Source organism: Gopherus flavomarginatus, chromosome 6 (genome assembly GCF_025201925.1).
Source record: "Gopherus flavomarginatus isolate rGopFla2 chromosome 6, rGopFla2.mat.asm, whole genome shotgun sequence".
Taxonomy (NCBI): Eukaryota; Metazoa; Chordata; order Testudines; family Testudinidae; genus Gopherus; species Gopherus flavomarginatus.
Genome location: NC_066622.1, coordinates 21671049 through 21685217, shown reverse-complemented (window position 1 = coordinate 21685217; position 14169 = coordinate 21671049). Strand labels below are relative to the sequence as shown.

At 42.7% G+C, this 14169-nt stretch overlaps 1 protein-coding gene across 1 annotated transcript in view; it reads left to right on the top strand.

Annotated features, from left to right (window-relative positions):
• LOC127053795 (uncharacterized) overlaps positions 1-14169 on the top strand; it is a 93505-nt gene that overhangs the window by 68105 nt on the left and 11231 nt on the right. The window contains exons 30-32 of the mRNA XM_050959079.1: positions 396-538; positions 8315-8459; positions 10889-11035. Of these exons, the coding sequence (XP_050815036.1) occupies positions 396-538; positions 8315-8459; positions 10889-11035 (435 nt within the window). The remainder of the gene's footprint in view (positions 1-395; positions 539-8314; positions 8460-10888; positions 11036-14169) is intronic.

Below are 14169 nucleotides of genomic sequence, written 5' to 3'. Positions count from 1 at the left end.
TTGGAAGAAATTAGACTCTGCTTTTGAAAATTGCGCTCTATGTGATTTGCCCAAGATCGCATAGAGAGTCAGTGGCAGAGATGGAAATAGACTCCATCTTTCCTAACTTCTAGTCCTGTACTAAAACAACAAGACCCATCCTTCCTGACCATAGCCTGTAGACAGAGGAACATCCAGATTCTAACACCTCATTTGTGATGTAGGTGTAGCAGAAGCAGAAAGGGCAATGGCTCTCTCAATACAAGGTCCTGTCATAGTGTCTGTAAAGAGACTGAAATTCACTAATCTAATCCTAGCCCTTTGTTATTATGAACAGGCTGGGAGAATTGAGAAGATAAGATCGGGTGTACAAGCAACTTAGCTGAAAATATCACGTGTCTCTGTCTTATCTGCAGATTGGAGACTTGGAGAAGAAAAGAAAATGAAAGGACTGAGCATGCCAAGAAGAAGCGAGCAATACTGGAGCTCCAGAAACTGCAGCATCTCCACTTTCCAACAAGCAACTGGTTCTGTACTCGACCAATCACTTCCCAGCAATGTAAGGCTCTTTATTCCCAATAACATGTAATATTTACACATGGGACAAACGTACGTAGGGAAAGAACTTGTTAATAAGGAGAAATCAGCACCCAAAATATATCTATTTTCATAGGTATGTCTCTAATTGAAACTGATAGTGTTAGGCATCACATTTATGGCTTGATGCAAATGATGGGTGACATTTTTCTAAGCCTGCACTGACTTTTTGAAAATCTTCATTTCAAGTGTGGAGCAAAGCAGACCCCTGGAATTTGTAAAATGACTGCCTGGAACTAGCACCAAGTTCTCCATAAGGCTGATGTCCCCAGAGTTACTGTACACAGCCAGCCCTACATTCACTTTTCTGACAATCATTTGGATGAGTGGGAAGGTTTGAAATGTAAGAGGGAAGTCCATTCCGCGGCACTTGTTGCTAAGGAGCATATAAAGGGGGCTTGATAGGAAAGGATAGTGTTGGGGTGCTTTATTGTGGTGGTAGATACTCACATGTAACCTCCCACAATGCTTCTCCAGATCTCGTTTTTTTCTAGTCTACCAGCTTTTCCCTTTCTTCACCATTGACCTTCTCCCTTCCACTCTAAAAATTATCAGAATCCACTTCCTACTTTAAAGAAGAACTTGAAACCCAACGGTCTCTGTGCTAGGCCCAAGCACAGCTCTTCTCTAGTGTACAGCCCATGCACTGGTGTGCAGTGGAGTCTGGGAACCGTTTATTTGATTCTCAGGTGATTTGAAGCAACCCAACAATCTCCACTGAACATCTAAGAATATAAATTTTAACAGGGAAAGATATCATGTAGGCCACATACAGAGGCAAGATGGCCCTGAGTTCCTTTTTTATGGAAAGACAACAGTGCAAGAGACAGGGGTTGCTTTGGAGACTCGGGTAGCAGACAGACTGTATTGTGAATTCAAATGAAACAATGGTTTCAATAGGCCAGGACATCAGGATGCCCTGTAAAAGTGGGATGTTCATTCCTCATATTATTAGAGATGGAGCAGAGTCATCTGATCCAAATCCAAACTTCCTCACAATTCAGAGAAAAGCCCAAGTTGCAACATTCATCTCTGATTCCCCAACTTCCCCAAAGTTTGGATGGTGCCTTAGATCAGAAGTTCCTGTCTGAACCCATATCTGCTATTTACACTGTGCCCTTCAGACTCAGAAATCATGCTGAATCTTTTTTCTAGAAAGACATGAAAATAAATTCCTTCTACAAAAAAAGTTTCTATTTTTTTTTCTGTATGCATTGTCTCATCTTACATCTTTCATGTGGCATCTGATTCTCCCACCATTCTCGTGATCACCTACAGGCACAGATATAAAGCTGTGGTCATTCTGAGTTGCTACTGGAATGTAGGTCCACCCAGTTAATTTCTTTCCCATTGTACTGGGTGGGGCAGTGATAGTTACACTTAGACACACACACTTCCCTTTTTTGTAGTATTTTAGTTATTTTTACTACTGTCCAGGCTGACAACACAGCTTGTTACTAAGGAAAATAAGTAGTTTTTTTCCTTTTGTGGTGAACATTAAGTTCTAAAATAATTTTTTTTGGAACTTCTGATTCAGACATTCTGTGCAGCAACTCCTGCCTTGTCCAGCTGATTTATTGTCTATACTGCTTTAAAACATGCTATTTAAACCAGCACTGTAGTAGCGAATAATTGGCACAAACTTCTCTACCATAAAGATACCTTAAAAATAAAAATGTACACTTCTGACTCTGTAAATGATTTCAGTTGTCCTGAAACAAAGACAGCAATGTACAATTGCCAATCCAAGGAGTACTGGATTCCTTATCCCAGGCATTTTGCATTTACTGGGTCCCCTGTCACAGGCACATAGCATTATCTTTCCACTCTGCTTTGTTATTAGGCTCAATCAGTGTATTGAAACATAAAAAAAAAAAAAATTCTGCTCTGTCAAGTGCTGCAAGGACAGGACTCTTGAGTACTGTATTTTAATAATCTACCTATCCATATGAAGACATCCAGCAACAGGAAGAGCAGAGAGCAATGTGTTGGCCAACCAAAACACAACTTGTATATCTCATTTGAAGCCTACCAGCCTTTGTGCTGCCACTTTAAAGGATAAGCTAAATCTTCTGTATGCGAGGCTCATGTCACCTTGTTCCAGAACAGTTTCACTAATTCTCTCCCTTCTCTTCATCCCATGTGGTTTTGGCATGGAAATAGTACTAGTAGAAATGTAATAAATCTTCCCGAATGACATGCAAAACCGCATTAAACTTGCCTGGTTCTGTTGCCTGCTCAAAATTCAGGCCAGCATCATGGAGGGAGGCGGGGGTGGGGGGGGGGGGAGATTTAATTTAGAATTCACAAACCTTGTGAACAAACCTGGGTTGATTTATGGTTTGACATCAAAACTAGGTGAAATTTGCAATTTTGCCTGGTTTTCTTATGGGAATGGGTGAAACTGAGCTTTACTGTAAGCTTTTGCCTTTCTTTGAACCCCAAACTCAGCTCTAAATCCAGGGAGTAGGAGCACTTGTTAACCCACATGGATTAAAACCCAAGAAAATGTTGAGTGAGTTTTTGCAGAATGAAACAGTCGAGTTTTACTGGCTCTGCTCTTTGTGCTTCTTTCTGTTACCTAATCTGTGCTGTATAAAAGCCAAATCATGGAGTTAGAAGAAAATATCCACTACTGCCCAAAAACTCGTTGCCATGGTTTATTTGGTAAGGGCGTCTCTTCCAAGGGTAGCCTTAAGTATGTGGGTTATGCATCAGTTCTGCTTTTAGAATGGAGCAAATCCTGGCAGAGCTGAGGATCTATCTCTAGTTCTGTAATTATTGGACAAAGCTAGGGTTTGGATCTTTTATTGCTTGCGTGTCACAGCACTTTTCAAGTTACCACTGGTGGATGAATCAGTAGAATAAATTTCCTGGATTAACTGCTGGGGGATGGGAAAAACCTTGTTTTGTTACTTTATATATAAAATGATCAGTTACTTCTACAGTATTGCTCTTTTATAATTATGTTTTAGTTCAGCCATAGCTGTGCATGGTGCTTTACAGTTAAATGAAGCAGCGCCCTGCTCCAAGTAGTTTACAATCTAAGGGCCACATCTTGCAAACCTTTCCTATTTGAGTAGTTCTATAGGAGTGCATAGGGCTATTCGCATAGGCCCAGGTTTTTAAAGGCATTTAAAGACATGTAGGCATTGCTATGTTCAATGCCTTACTCATTTTCAAAAGAGATTTAGATACTTAGGAACCATTCAATTGGATTTAGGCTCTGAAGTGCCTAAAATCTCTTTTGAAAAATAAGACTTAGGCTCCTAAATCACTTAGGCATTGCAACACTGAGTGCAGCGATGCCTGAATACCTTTGAAAAATCTGGGTCATAAGGACTACTAACTAGAGTGAAGCTTTTGTAGGATCAAAGACTATAAATTATGGATTTTAAAAATCAACAAAACATTGACTGACTCACCCTTAATAACGTAATTAGCTGTCTGATGCATGTTCAAAAATAATCCAAATAACATTATATAACAATAATAAGTTTTTATTCCCAAAGGGAAAGAACAGTCAGACTTTCAACACCAGATGTTTTGGCTCAGAGACTCCCTTTGTGCTGTGTCAGAATGTAATATAATTAAAGGGACCTGGTCAACCTAAAACTCACTTATTTGAATTCCTTTCTTGTGTTATATAGCAACATCTTAGATTATTAAAATGGAAGGAATTTTAAAAATCAAATTTACTTTGCACCATTTATGCTGTTTACTTCTTTGCATTCAGTTCAGTTTGAAACTAGGCCTTGGCTACACTGGCGCTTTACAGCACTGCAACTTTCTCGCTCGGGGGTGTGAAAAAAACACCCTCCTGAGCGCTGCAAGATACAGCGCTGTAAAGTGCCAGTGTAAACAGTGCTGCAGCGCTGGGAGCATGGCTCCCAGCACTGCAAGCTAATCTCCATGAGGAGGTGGAGTACGTGGCGCTGCGACCACACTCACACGTAGTACCTTGAAATTTCGAGTGTAGCCAAGTTAGTTAGTTGGTTTATTTCATTCTCATTTCTAATCAGTCTCATTTTCTGGTTCTCAAGCAGTCGCACTGTGCTTTTGTTTTCTGTGTATATGCTCATACTTTAAAAAAAATTCACGTCACCTTTGCCTTTACCTCTGCCCTTTTTGTCTTTGCTTTCCATTAACCCTGTATTAACAGAGGTGTCATATGTAAGACATGGGTAATTGTCCCACTCTACTCAGGACTGGTAAGGCCTCAGATGGAGTACTGTGTCCAGTTCTGAGTGCCATATTTCAGCAAAGATGTGGACAAACTGGAGAGTCCAGAGAAGAGCAACAAAAATGATAAAATGTTTAGAAAACCTGACCTGTGAGGAAAGGTTAAAAAAACCTGGGGATGCTTAGTCTTGAGAAAAGAAGACTGAAGTGGGGACCTGATAAGTCTTCAAATATTGTAAGGACTGTTATAAAGGATAGTGATCAATTGTTCTTCATGCCCAGTGAAGGTATGACAAAAAGTTATGGGCTTAATCTGAAGCAAAGGCGATATAGGTAGATATTAGGAAACACTTTTTAACTGTAGTTAGGATCTGGAACAGACTTCCAAAGGAGATTGTGGAATCCCCATCATTGAAGGTTTTTAAAAACAGATTGGACAAACACCAGTCAAGGATGGTCTGGATTTACTTAGTCCCACTGCAGTACAAGCAGCTGGACTTGATGATTTCTCAAGATCCCTCCAGCCCTACAATTCTGTGATTCTGTGAGCACATACACGATTGAGTATTATTTGCATGAATAGTCAAAGAAAGTGAATTTCACACTAAAATAATTGCAGATTGTTTTAAACTGGCAAAACCCTTCACCATAGCCCTGATGCAGAGATAATTAAAAGATCTGACTTCACCCTTTGCAAGTAGTGCAGTGCAAGCATCTGTGGTTAGTCTGGGTAAACAGCTGTGGTGAAAATTACAAATCAATACATGCAATATCCCTAGTATATTTTATTTTGGATGTCTTACTGCTTGACACAACAGTTAATGTTCCCCAAACTCATGGCCAGATTTCTGGCACATGAGCCATACTGTCAGCTAACTGCCTCCTTCACAGCTAGAATCACAGACTCAATGACTTTGTGTGAATGTGATAAGAAAAAAAAATTATGTCACTTCAGAATTCATTCAATAAATTAACAGTAGCCTGTTTTTTCTGGGAATGATGCCTTGGGCAAGGTCTGGCTGATCCGGAAGGGAAAGGTTAAATGTTTAAAAAAATTCCCTGATCCTATTTATCTACTCCAAAGCTCCAGTGGCTTCCTCACTCTTTCTTTTGCATATAGGAGTTATAATGAAGGAACAGAAACAAAGCAATGGGACGTCTGTGACTATGGAACTTTTGTGACCAATTATGGCTCAGTGGAATATTGAGTAGCCAATACTTGCAGCGAACTCTTTTGATCAGTCCATAGAGAAAAAACAAACAAACGTTGTGCAGTAAATTTAAGTTAAAAACAAATCTGAGGGAATCATGGTCTGCTTGTAAATTGTTCTCAAGCAGAAAAAGAAGTTACATGTATCAAGTAAATTATTCCCAAGGAATCATTCACTCAGCTCTAGCCACAGCACCACAGGGGATATAATTAATTAGAAAAATTAAAAGTGTGTACTGAGATTTTACAGAAATCCATCTTTAAATACATACCACTAATATTAGATTCTATAAATCCCTTCTTGGGTCTAAAGCCAGCTGAGAGTAATCCTTAATAACCAATCCGAACAGTTCTATAGCGAAAGACTGTTGAAAGCAGGCCAACCAATCAGCAGCCTAATGACATCAAGAGGAAAAAATATACCCTGTACTGAAGATTTAATTCTGATTGTGACTCAAGTATCTATCTTCTGATGTCATTTCTCAGGCTCTTGACTGATTGGCTGCCATGTATTGAATAGGCCCTTTAGATGGATTAGCTGTAACCATTACTTTGGTCCATCAGTGTGAGAAGGCCCTTTGGCCAAACCATCAGTGCTGTGGGGGGTGGCAGCTCTTTCACGTGGGCAAATAAAAGCTTGGCTGAAGCAGTGTAGGTTTGTTTGGATTTGGGGGCACATTTTAGACTTGGTGTGTAGCTCTTTAGGTTGTTGGTTTTACCTCTCATATTCAGTGATGATTGGCAAAGAGAAAAGCACATTCTTTCAGTGCAAAATAATATTTTCCTTAACCTAAACTAATGTAAAGTGCCCATGGCAGCATCTCTACTAGAAATGTCCTTCCTGACAATTCCCAAGTGGCAGTGCTCTGGGCAAGGTTACAGGACACTGTGATAAAAACACCTGAGTCAGCCTACACGAGATCTTGTCTATTTGTGCTAGCATCTTTTGGGAATAATGGGTACATAGATGCTGGAACTATGGGTGCTGGGGGTGCTGCCGCACGCCCTGGCTTGAAGTGGTTTCCATATATATCCATTACAGTTTGGTTCAATGACTCTCAGCATCCCCACTATAAAAATTATTCCAGCAGCCCTGAACGGGTAACAGCATTTCTACTGCAGGCAAGACCTGTGTGAGAGAGAATTCAATGTGTCTTTCACTGTAAGATCCTCCACTTTAAATTCTCTCTTAGCCTAACAGGCAGGTAAGTGGACTTATTTCATAGAAGACAGAATACCACTGTCCCACAATTTCCTTTAGTTCAGCCTATTGCTGTTTGCAAATTTAAAGGAAATAGTTTCAATCTACAAATAATTCAGTTTATAAATGCCAGAAAAGGAAGATTTATCAAACAAGCTTCACACTCTTCCTTAAATAAGATAGTATTAAAGTATGGAGAACAGAGCCATCGAGGCAGGTGTTTAGGTTAGGGATGTGTGTTTGAATACAAGAATACACTGCCAAAATCATGTAATCCATACTCCCATAGATACTGTGTTGCTGCAGTGATTCTCCCAAAAGAATAGGCCAAATTCAGAGATGCTGTGTAAGATTTATCCTTTACTGTGGATGGGAGCTCAGATACCTGGTGATGTGCTTTGCCTGAGAATCTATATGGAACAGACTAGAGAGAGACTAGAATAGGTAGTTAGGTTACATATAGGGTGACCAAACAGCAAATGAGAAAAATCGGGATGGGGGTGGGGAGTAATAGGAGCCTATATAAGAAAAAGACCCAAAAATCGGGACTGTCCCTATAAAATCAGGACATGTGGTGACCCTAATTACGTATCAGGAAGTGAGTACAGAGAAGTCTAAATTGGCTTAATGTAAATAGCAAGGAGCCAGAAGAAGCTGTAAGTTAAAATACAGGATAGTTTATTTTAATTCTCTACTTTATTACACCCTCTGGAAGACGCTTCTCCTATTACACTCCTGTCTTCCTGCCTCTTGGAATGTGACACCAACCTGAGCTTCCTTAAATTCAATTAAACCTTTTTCCTAACATGTAATGTATGTTCCTTTATGCATCACCTCGGAATCTGGCCCTCTATGTAAAACACGGCATGTTTTTAATAAACGCAATGAGCCTTTTTATACATAAGGGTATAGAGTGCCCCAGAGGGGCTTAATAAACTAAATAAAAAAGATGTTAAGTGAAAAGAATGCAATAAAATGCTGAGTGATTTAAAGTTTCCCCAAATGCTTGGAGTATAGTATCTCTCTCACTCCCAGGCATACAGACCCATGCAAGTGAGATGCGGTAGTTTAGATATCTGTCTGAGTTCATTTCTGTATATAAAAATACATTAAGAGCCTTCTATCTTTCTCTTCCCGTTCTCAAGATCAGAATTCGCAGATTTCTGAAAACCTCTTTGAAACAGAGTTTGCTGCTTGGATACAGCCTCACAAGAAGTCCCATGTCCTTTCCCATCCGTGCACTGTGATGCAGGAGGGCCCCATCAACTTTTCCAGGGAGTTTCCTTACAGGTATACAGAACATTCAGTACACGCTGAGAAATCCGGGTTCTGAGCCAGCTCACTCTTCCTTTGCAAGTGAACTACTCAGTGGGAAACATTAATGCTTCACAGGCTGAATGTTAAACGTAAAAGCCTTTTCTGAGTCTCATTAGCTTTGTAGTAGATTGATTTGAACATGTGGGGAGCAGCAGCACCATTCTCTCAGCAGTCAGTGATTTTTTTGTTTTTCAGAAGACCAATGAAATGGGTTCTGGATGCAAGCCAAGGGTTTGAATGGGACAGTGCAAGCACTGGAGGACTATTTTTTTTCCCCCTCTGCATTTCCCTCTTCCAGTAAAGTCTCTGTTTTTATGAGTGATTCCTTTAAACCCTCTGTCATAAACAGATAGTTAAGGGTTAATGTCTCTTTTACCTGTAAAGGGTTTTCAAACAGGGAACCAAACACATGACCAGGGGACCAATCAGGAGACAAGATACTTTCAAATCTTGGTGGAGGGAAGCCTTTGTGTTTTTTGGGTTTTGCTTTGTTCTCTCTGGGCTCTGAGAGTGACCACATGTATCTACAGGCTCTCTAATCTTCTATTCCAATTTTGTAAGTATAAAGGTAGAAAGGCGGTATAGTCTTTTTATTTGTTTTCCTTTATTTGCAAAGGTGTATTTGGCTGGAAGTATTTTAAATTGTATTTCTATTGGAGGAGGCTGTTTCTCCAATTGCTTAAGCTGACAGACCCTGTAACTTTTTACCATCTAAATTGCAGAGATAGACCTTTTACTTTTTTCTTTCTTTTTATTAAACGTTTTGCTTTTAAGACCTGTATGATTTTTTTCCCCTTGTTGAGGCTCAAGGGAATTGAGTCTGTACTTAACAGGGAAGGAGAAGGGAGGGGAAGGGTGGAATCCCTTTGTTTTAGATTCTTTCTCTCCAGGAGACCTAATTTCTCTGTGTTGTGATTCAAGGGATTTGAATCACAGTAATCTTCCAGGGTAACCCAGGGAGGGGAAGGCTGACAAAGGCAACGGTGAGGAAAGGGGTTTACTTTCCTTGTGTTAAGATCCAGGGGGTCTGGGTCTTGGGGGTCCCCAGGGAAGGTTTTGGGGGAACCAGAGTGTATCAGGCACTCGAATTCCTGATTGGTGGCAGCTTATCAGATCTAAGCAGGTAATTAAGCTTAGGGGAATTCATGCTAGTACCCATATTTTGGACGCTAAGGTTCAGAATTGGGAAAGATACTATGACACCCTCTCCCCACACTCAAGCCTCCAACAGGCAGCCTCCCCACTGAGGGGAAGTGGGCAGGAATCCCTTTAGAACTGAGCAACATTGCACTTTGATCAAGAAAGGAGTAACCACGGTGCGTCATGAAACACTCTTTCGCAACACTGTGCAAGAGCCAAGCTTGCTGCCTCTGCAGCACTTTTCGCCTCTTGCTGGTTGTAGGAGATATTGCCAAGTTTGACAAGTGATCCAGGAGCTCTTGCAGAGAACTCCCTTTTATGGCACAAAAGTTTCACTGGGAGTTTTTTGGTTTTTTTTTCTACAGGAAGGGGAAGGAACATGGGCTAGCTGCCAAAGAGGGGCTGGGAATCAGGATGCCTGGGTTCTGTTCCTTGGTCTACCAGTGACTCACCATGTGGTCATAGGCAAGTCACTTCACCTCTGTGCATCAGCTGCTCCGTGTGCAAATTAGGGACAATGTTTACATTCCTCTCTGCCAGAGCAGGAAGATGCCCATTCATTGCCATTTTTCTTCCTCTCCTGCCTCCCCTTGCACTCCCTGAGATCAAGGACAATATTCCAATGCACAGAGGGTTATGCCGGTGGAGGAGGGGATTCAAGAATCCTGAACTCAAGTGTATATCTGGATTGAGGGTCAAAATCTAGTCCTCATGTAACATGAGACTGTGAGGACTGTTTCATATTGCAGTTTCTTACCTGTGTCTGATGCCACACCTTGGTTAAATCAAATGATCATGTTTTTCACCCTTGCAGACAGAAGCACTGAACAGTATGTGTAGCCCTATGATCAAAAGAGGTTCTGTTCCAGGAAACCCATGGAAACTACAAGGAATTTTCAGTTTGGGGGCAGGAGGGAGCTACCCAATCTCACTCAGATATTTGCATTGATTCCGAATGTTGTGTTCCAGCCCTGGGCTGGAAGCAGAGGCTTCATCTTCCAATGGCACTTCCAGGCCAGAGCAGTGTCGCTGCACAATATCAAGCAGCCACTGACTCTGATTTTGGGAGAAGTTTAAATCCTAAGTCAACAGTTTTCCATTAGAGATCGGTTTCTTAGGGGATCGATGGCCTCCCCTGAATTGAGATTTCTAGCTGGACCCTGTATTTTTTGGTTCTTAAGTATGCTTCTTAACTCGTGTTTTGCTCTTGTTTTTAATCTTCTTTTGCCCCTATTATTTTAAATTAATCTAATGTGATATAGACTAGCTTGGGGACCTGTGACCACCCATGACTTGGAGGCAAAACTGTGTTACCCAAGGACGATGCTGGACTTGTTTAAAGAAGGCAAAGCAAGCAGCCTCCTGACGGAGAGAAATCTGCAACCAACAAAATCAATCCCTAGCAAAGGGTAAGTAGAGAAGCCCTCTATGTCTGCCAACCCATGAAGAATAATCACTCCGGTTCCCCCAGGCTTTTCCTAATCCCATCATGCTTCACTCACTGGCTACCATCTGATCCCATCATTTCCTCGGTAAAGATGCGTACAGCAGTCTCACTGCTGGCAAAAATCCAGGAAAGGCAAATATTGCATTTCATAAATGTGTAAAATAGTAAAACAGTTCTTCTTCGAGAGATGTCCCTGTGGGTGCTCCAGTCTAGGTGTCGGTGCACCCCTGCGCCTTTGATCGGAGATTTTTTGCAGCAGTACTCGTAGCGGCCACGCATGCTTAGAACCTGTCACTCACTCTGAGTATGTCACTAGTGAGGATGCGCAGCCGGTACCCTCAGTTCCTTCTCTACTGCCCCCGGCTTGAGACGGAGCTCAGCAGACTCCTTCAGATTTTGTTTCCCATCTCAAAATATTATAGTTAGACAGTTTTTTTTCCTGTTAGTTAGTTGTTAGTTAGTGTTACCTACCTTTCTTCATTCTATTTTTAAAAAAAAAAAAATTTCTCTCAGCCGCTTCAAATATGCCTGGCTCCACAGGCTTCAAGTGCTGCTCTTCCTCTAAGGACGCTATCCCTCTCTCAGATGGTCACCCCCAGTGTATAAAATGCTTGGGGGAGACTCATATTCCCCAAAAATGCACTCACTGCGCTAAGTTAAGTTCCAGAGCAAGGAAGGATAGACCATTGAAGCTAAAACTTATCTTGCTTCAAAAATCCCTGCAGTCCGCCTCAGACCCCGGCGCGGACTCTGCCTCCTATCTCAGACTCAGCTCTAACTCTTCAAAAAAGCTGAAGAAAACAACTAAACGGGAGCACCCAAAAGCTACACAAAACTTTACTGACAAACCCTCCCCTGTCCGATCCACGGTCTCCTTACCGGTGTTTCCCCGCCTGAGTACGTTTGACGAGCCGGGCTCCTCCGGTACTGCGCTAAACCCGCCTGTGCTTTCAGCGGCAGCGCGAGGCTCTGGTGCCAAGGCGACAGGCTTTCAGTTGCCTGCCTCAATTATGGCACCTATCGGCACCGCGATGAATGCGGCACCGACAACTCAGGCACCTGCTGATGCACCGCAGCCTGCTATTAATAGCACGGCACTGCCTGCGGCACCGGCATTACTATCGCTACCTGGCACGGAGCCAAGATTAAGAACTCCGGTGTTAGCCCGGGTTCCCTCGCAGGAGTTATATCAGCCTTCGCCTCTGGCTGCCCCAGTGCTGCAGTTTACCCACTCAAGTGACCTCCTAGTGTCTCCTACACTGCAATCACCTTTTCTTGGGGATGCCTTCTCCCTGACAAATGATTCAGGGTCTGAGCAGCCTTCCTCCAGTGAGGAGGAGTCTGAACTACAGGGTGATGTTCCAGGACAATCGCAATTCTACCCTCAGAGTCCTGTCACACACGGACACAGGAAAATTGTCCCAAACCACCCTCAAGATCCCGCCTCCTGGTGTGTTAACCCCTGGATGGCACCACCTATGCCTTTTCCATCACCATGGCAGTATTGGACTCCGTGGCCGTCTTTCCCTTGGCAGCATGTACTCTACTCTACTCAGACTAGACGCGAACGTCCGAATCCTATGACTCACTTGGTGGCATCCTCCCATACTCAGGATCAATTAATTCCACCTCCTGATCCAGTATTACCTGACGTATCGACTGGTCCAATACCTGAGGAGGCGTTACTTCCTTCCCCTCTCCCACCATCAGACGATTTTTCAAGATTCCAAGATCTCTTCAAAAGGGTTGCCAGTGAGCTTAGAATCAATCTGGAGGAAGTACCTGACCAACAACATGAGCTAACAGACATCCTGCAACCATCTTCGTCATCCAGACTGGCATTACCAATTAATCCAGCCCTTTTGGAACCTGCTAAATCCATCTGGCAGACTCCAGCCACAAGCCAGCCTACCTGAAAACAAGCAGACCATAAATACTTCATTCCCTCCAAGGGCTCTGAATTCCTTTTCTCACATCCTGCACCAAACTCATTGGTAGTGGACGCAGCCAAACAACAGTATTTCCGCCATACCCCGGCCAACAAAGAAGGCAATCGCCTAGATCTGCTGGGTCGTAAGGTGTATGCCTCTTCAACATTACAATTTCGAATTGCCAACTATACCGCAATTCTAGCAAAGTATGACCATAGAAACTACAACAAGTTCATGGACTTTATTGAACACATCCCAGACAACAAGAAACAACAGTTTACAAGTTTAGTCTCCGAGGGCCAAAGCATATCCCACACGGCTCTCCAAGCAGCTCTGGATTCAGCCAATACTGCGGCAAGATCCACCGCTATGGCGGTGGTCATGCGCCGAGGATCATGGCTTTCATCTTTTCTCTTTCCTCGAGAGGTTCAGAGCACCATAGAGGATCTTCCTTTTTGATAGTGACAAACTCTTTGCTTCCACCACTAATGAGGTGCTTCACTCCATGAAGGACTCAAGGGCAACTCTTTGGTCCTTAAGTATCCAAACCTCTACAAACAGAAGGCGACAGTACAGATATCAACCTTACCACCACCCGTGCTACCCCTTCATATACTCAGCATTTCCCGAGATCTGAGGATCAACAACAACAACACCAACGCCAGAGGCCAAGATACCAGCAGCGTCGCCCCAATTCCTCCGGGATGCCCCAACTTCCTCAAAATAATAAGCAAATTTGAATCTTTGTATCGAGGGTCTCGTAAACGTCACCCCAACTCCAGCGTATGCACTCCCCACAACTATCTTTCGACACAGTCTACAGCCATTTTTATACCAATGGCAGAATATTACCACCGACAAGTGGGTTCTAGAGGTCATCACAATGGGGTATTCCATCCCTTTCCTCTCTTTACCTCCTACCCACCCACCCTCCCCGTCCCTCTTCAGGGACACCTTTCACGAGCCACACCTCCAGCAAGAAGTACAACATCTCCTTCACCTGGGTGCTATCAAACTCATGCCCGAATGCCACAAGGGGAAATGATTCTACTCCCCTTATTTCCTAACACAGAAGAAAACTGGAGGATGGCGACCGATCCTCGACCTCAGGAGGCTCAACAAATTCATCAAGAAGCAAAAGTTCAAGATGGTTACTCTCACCTCA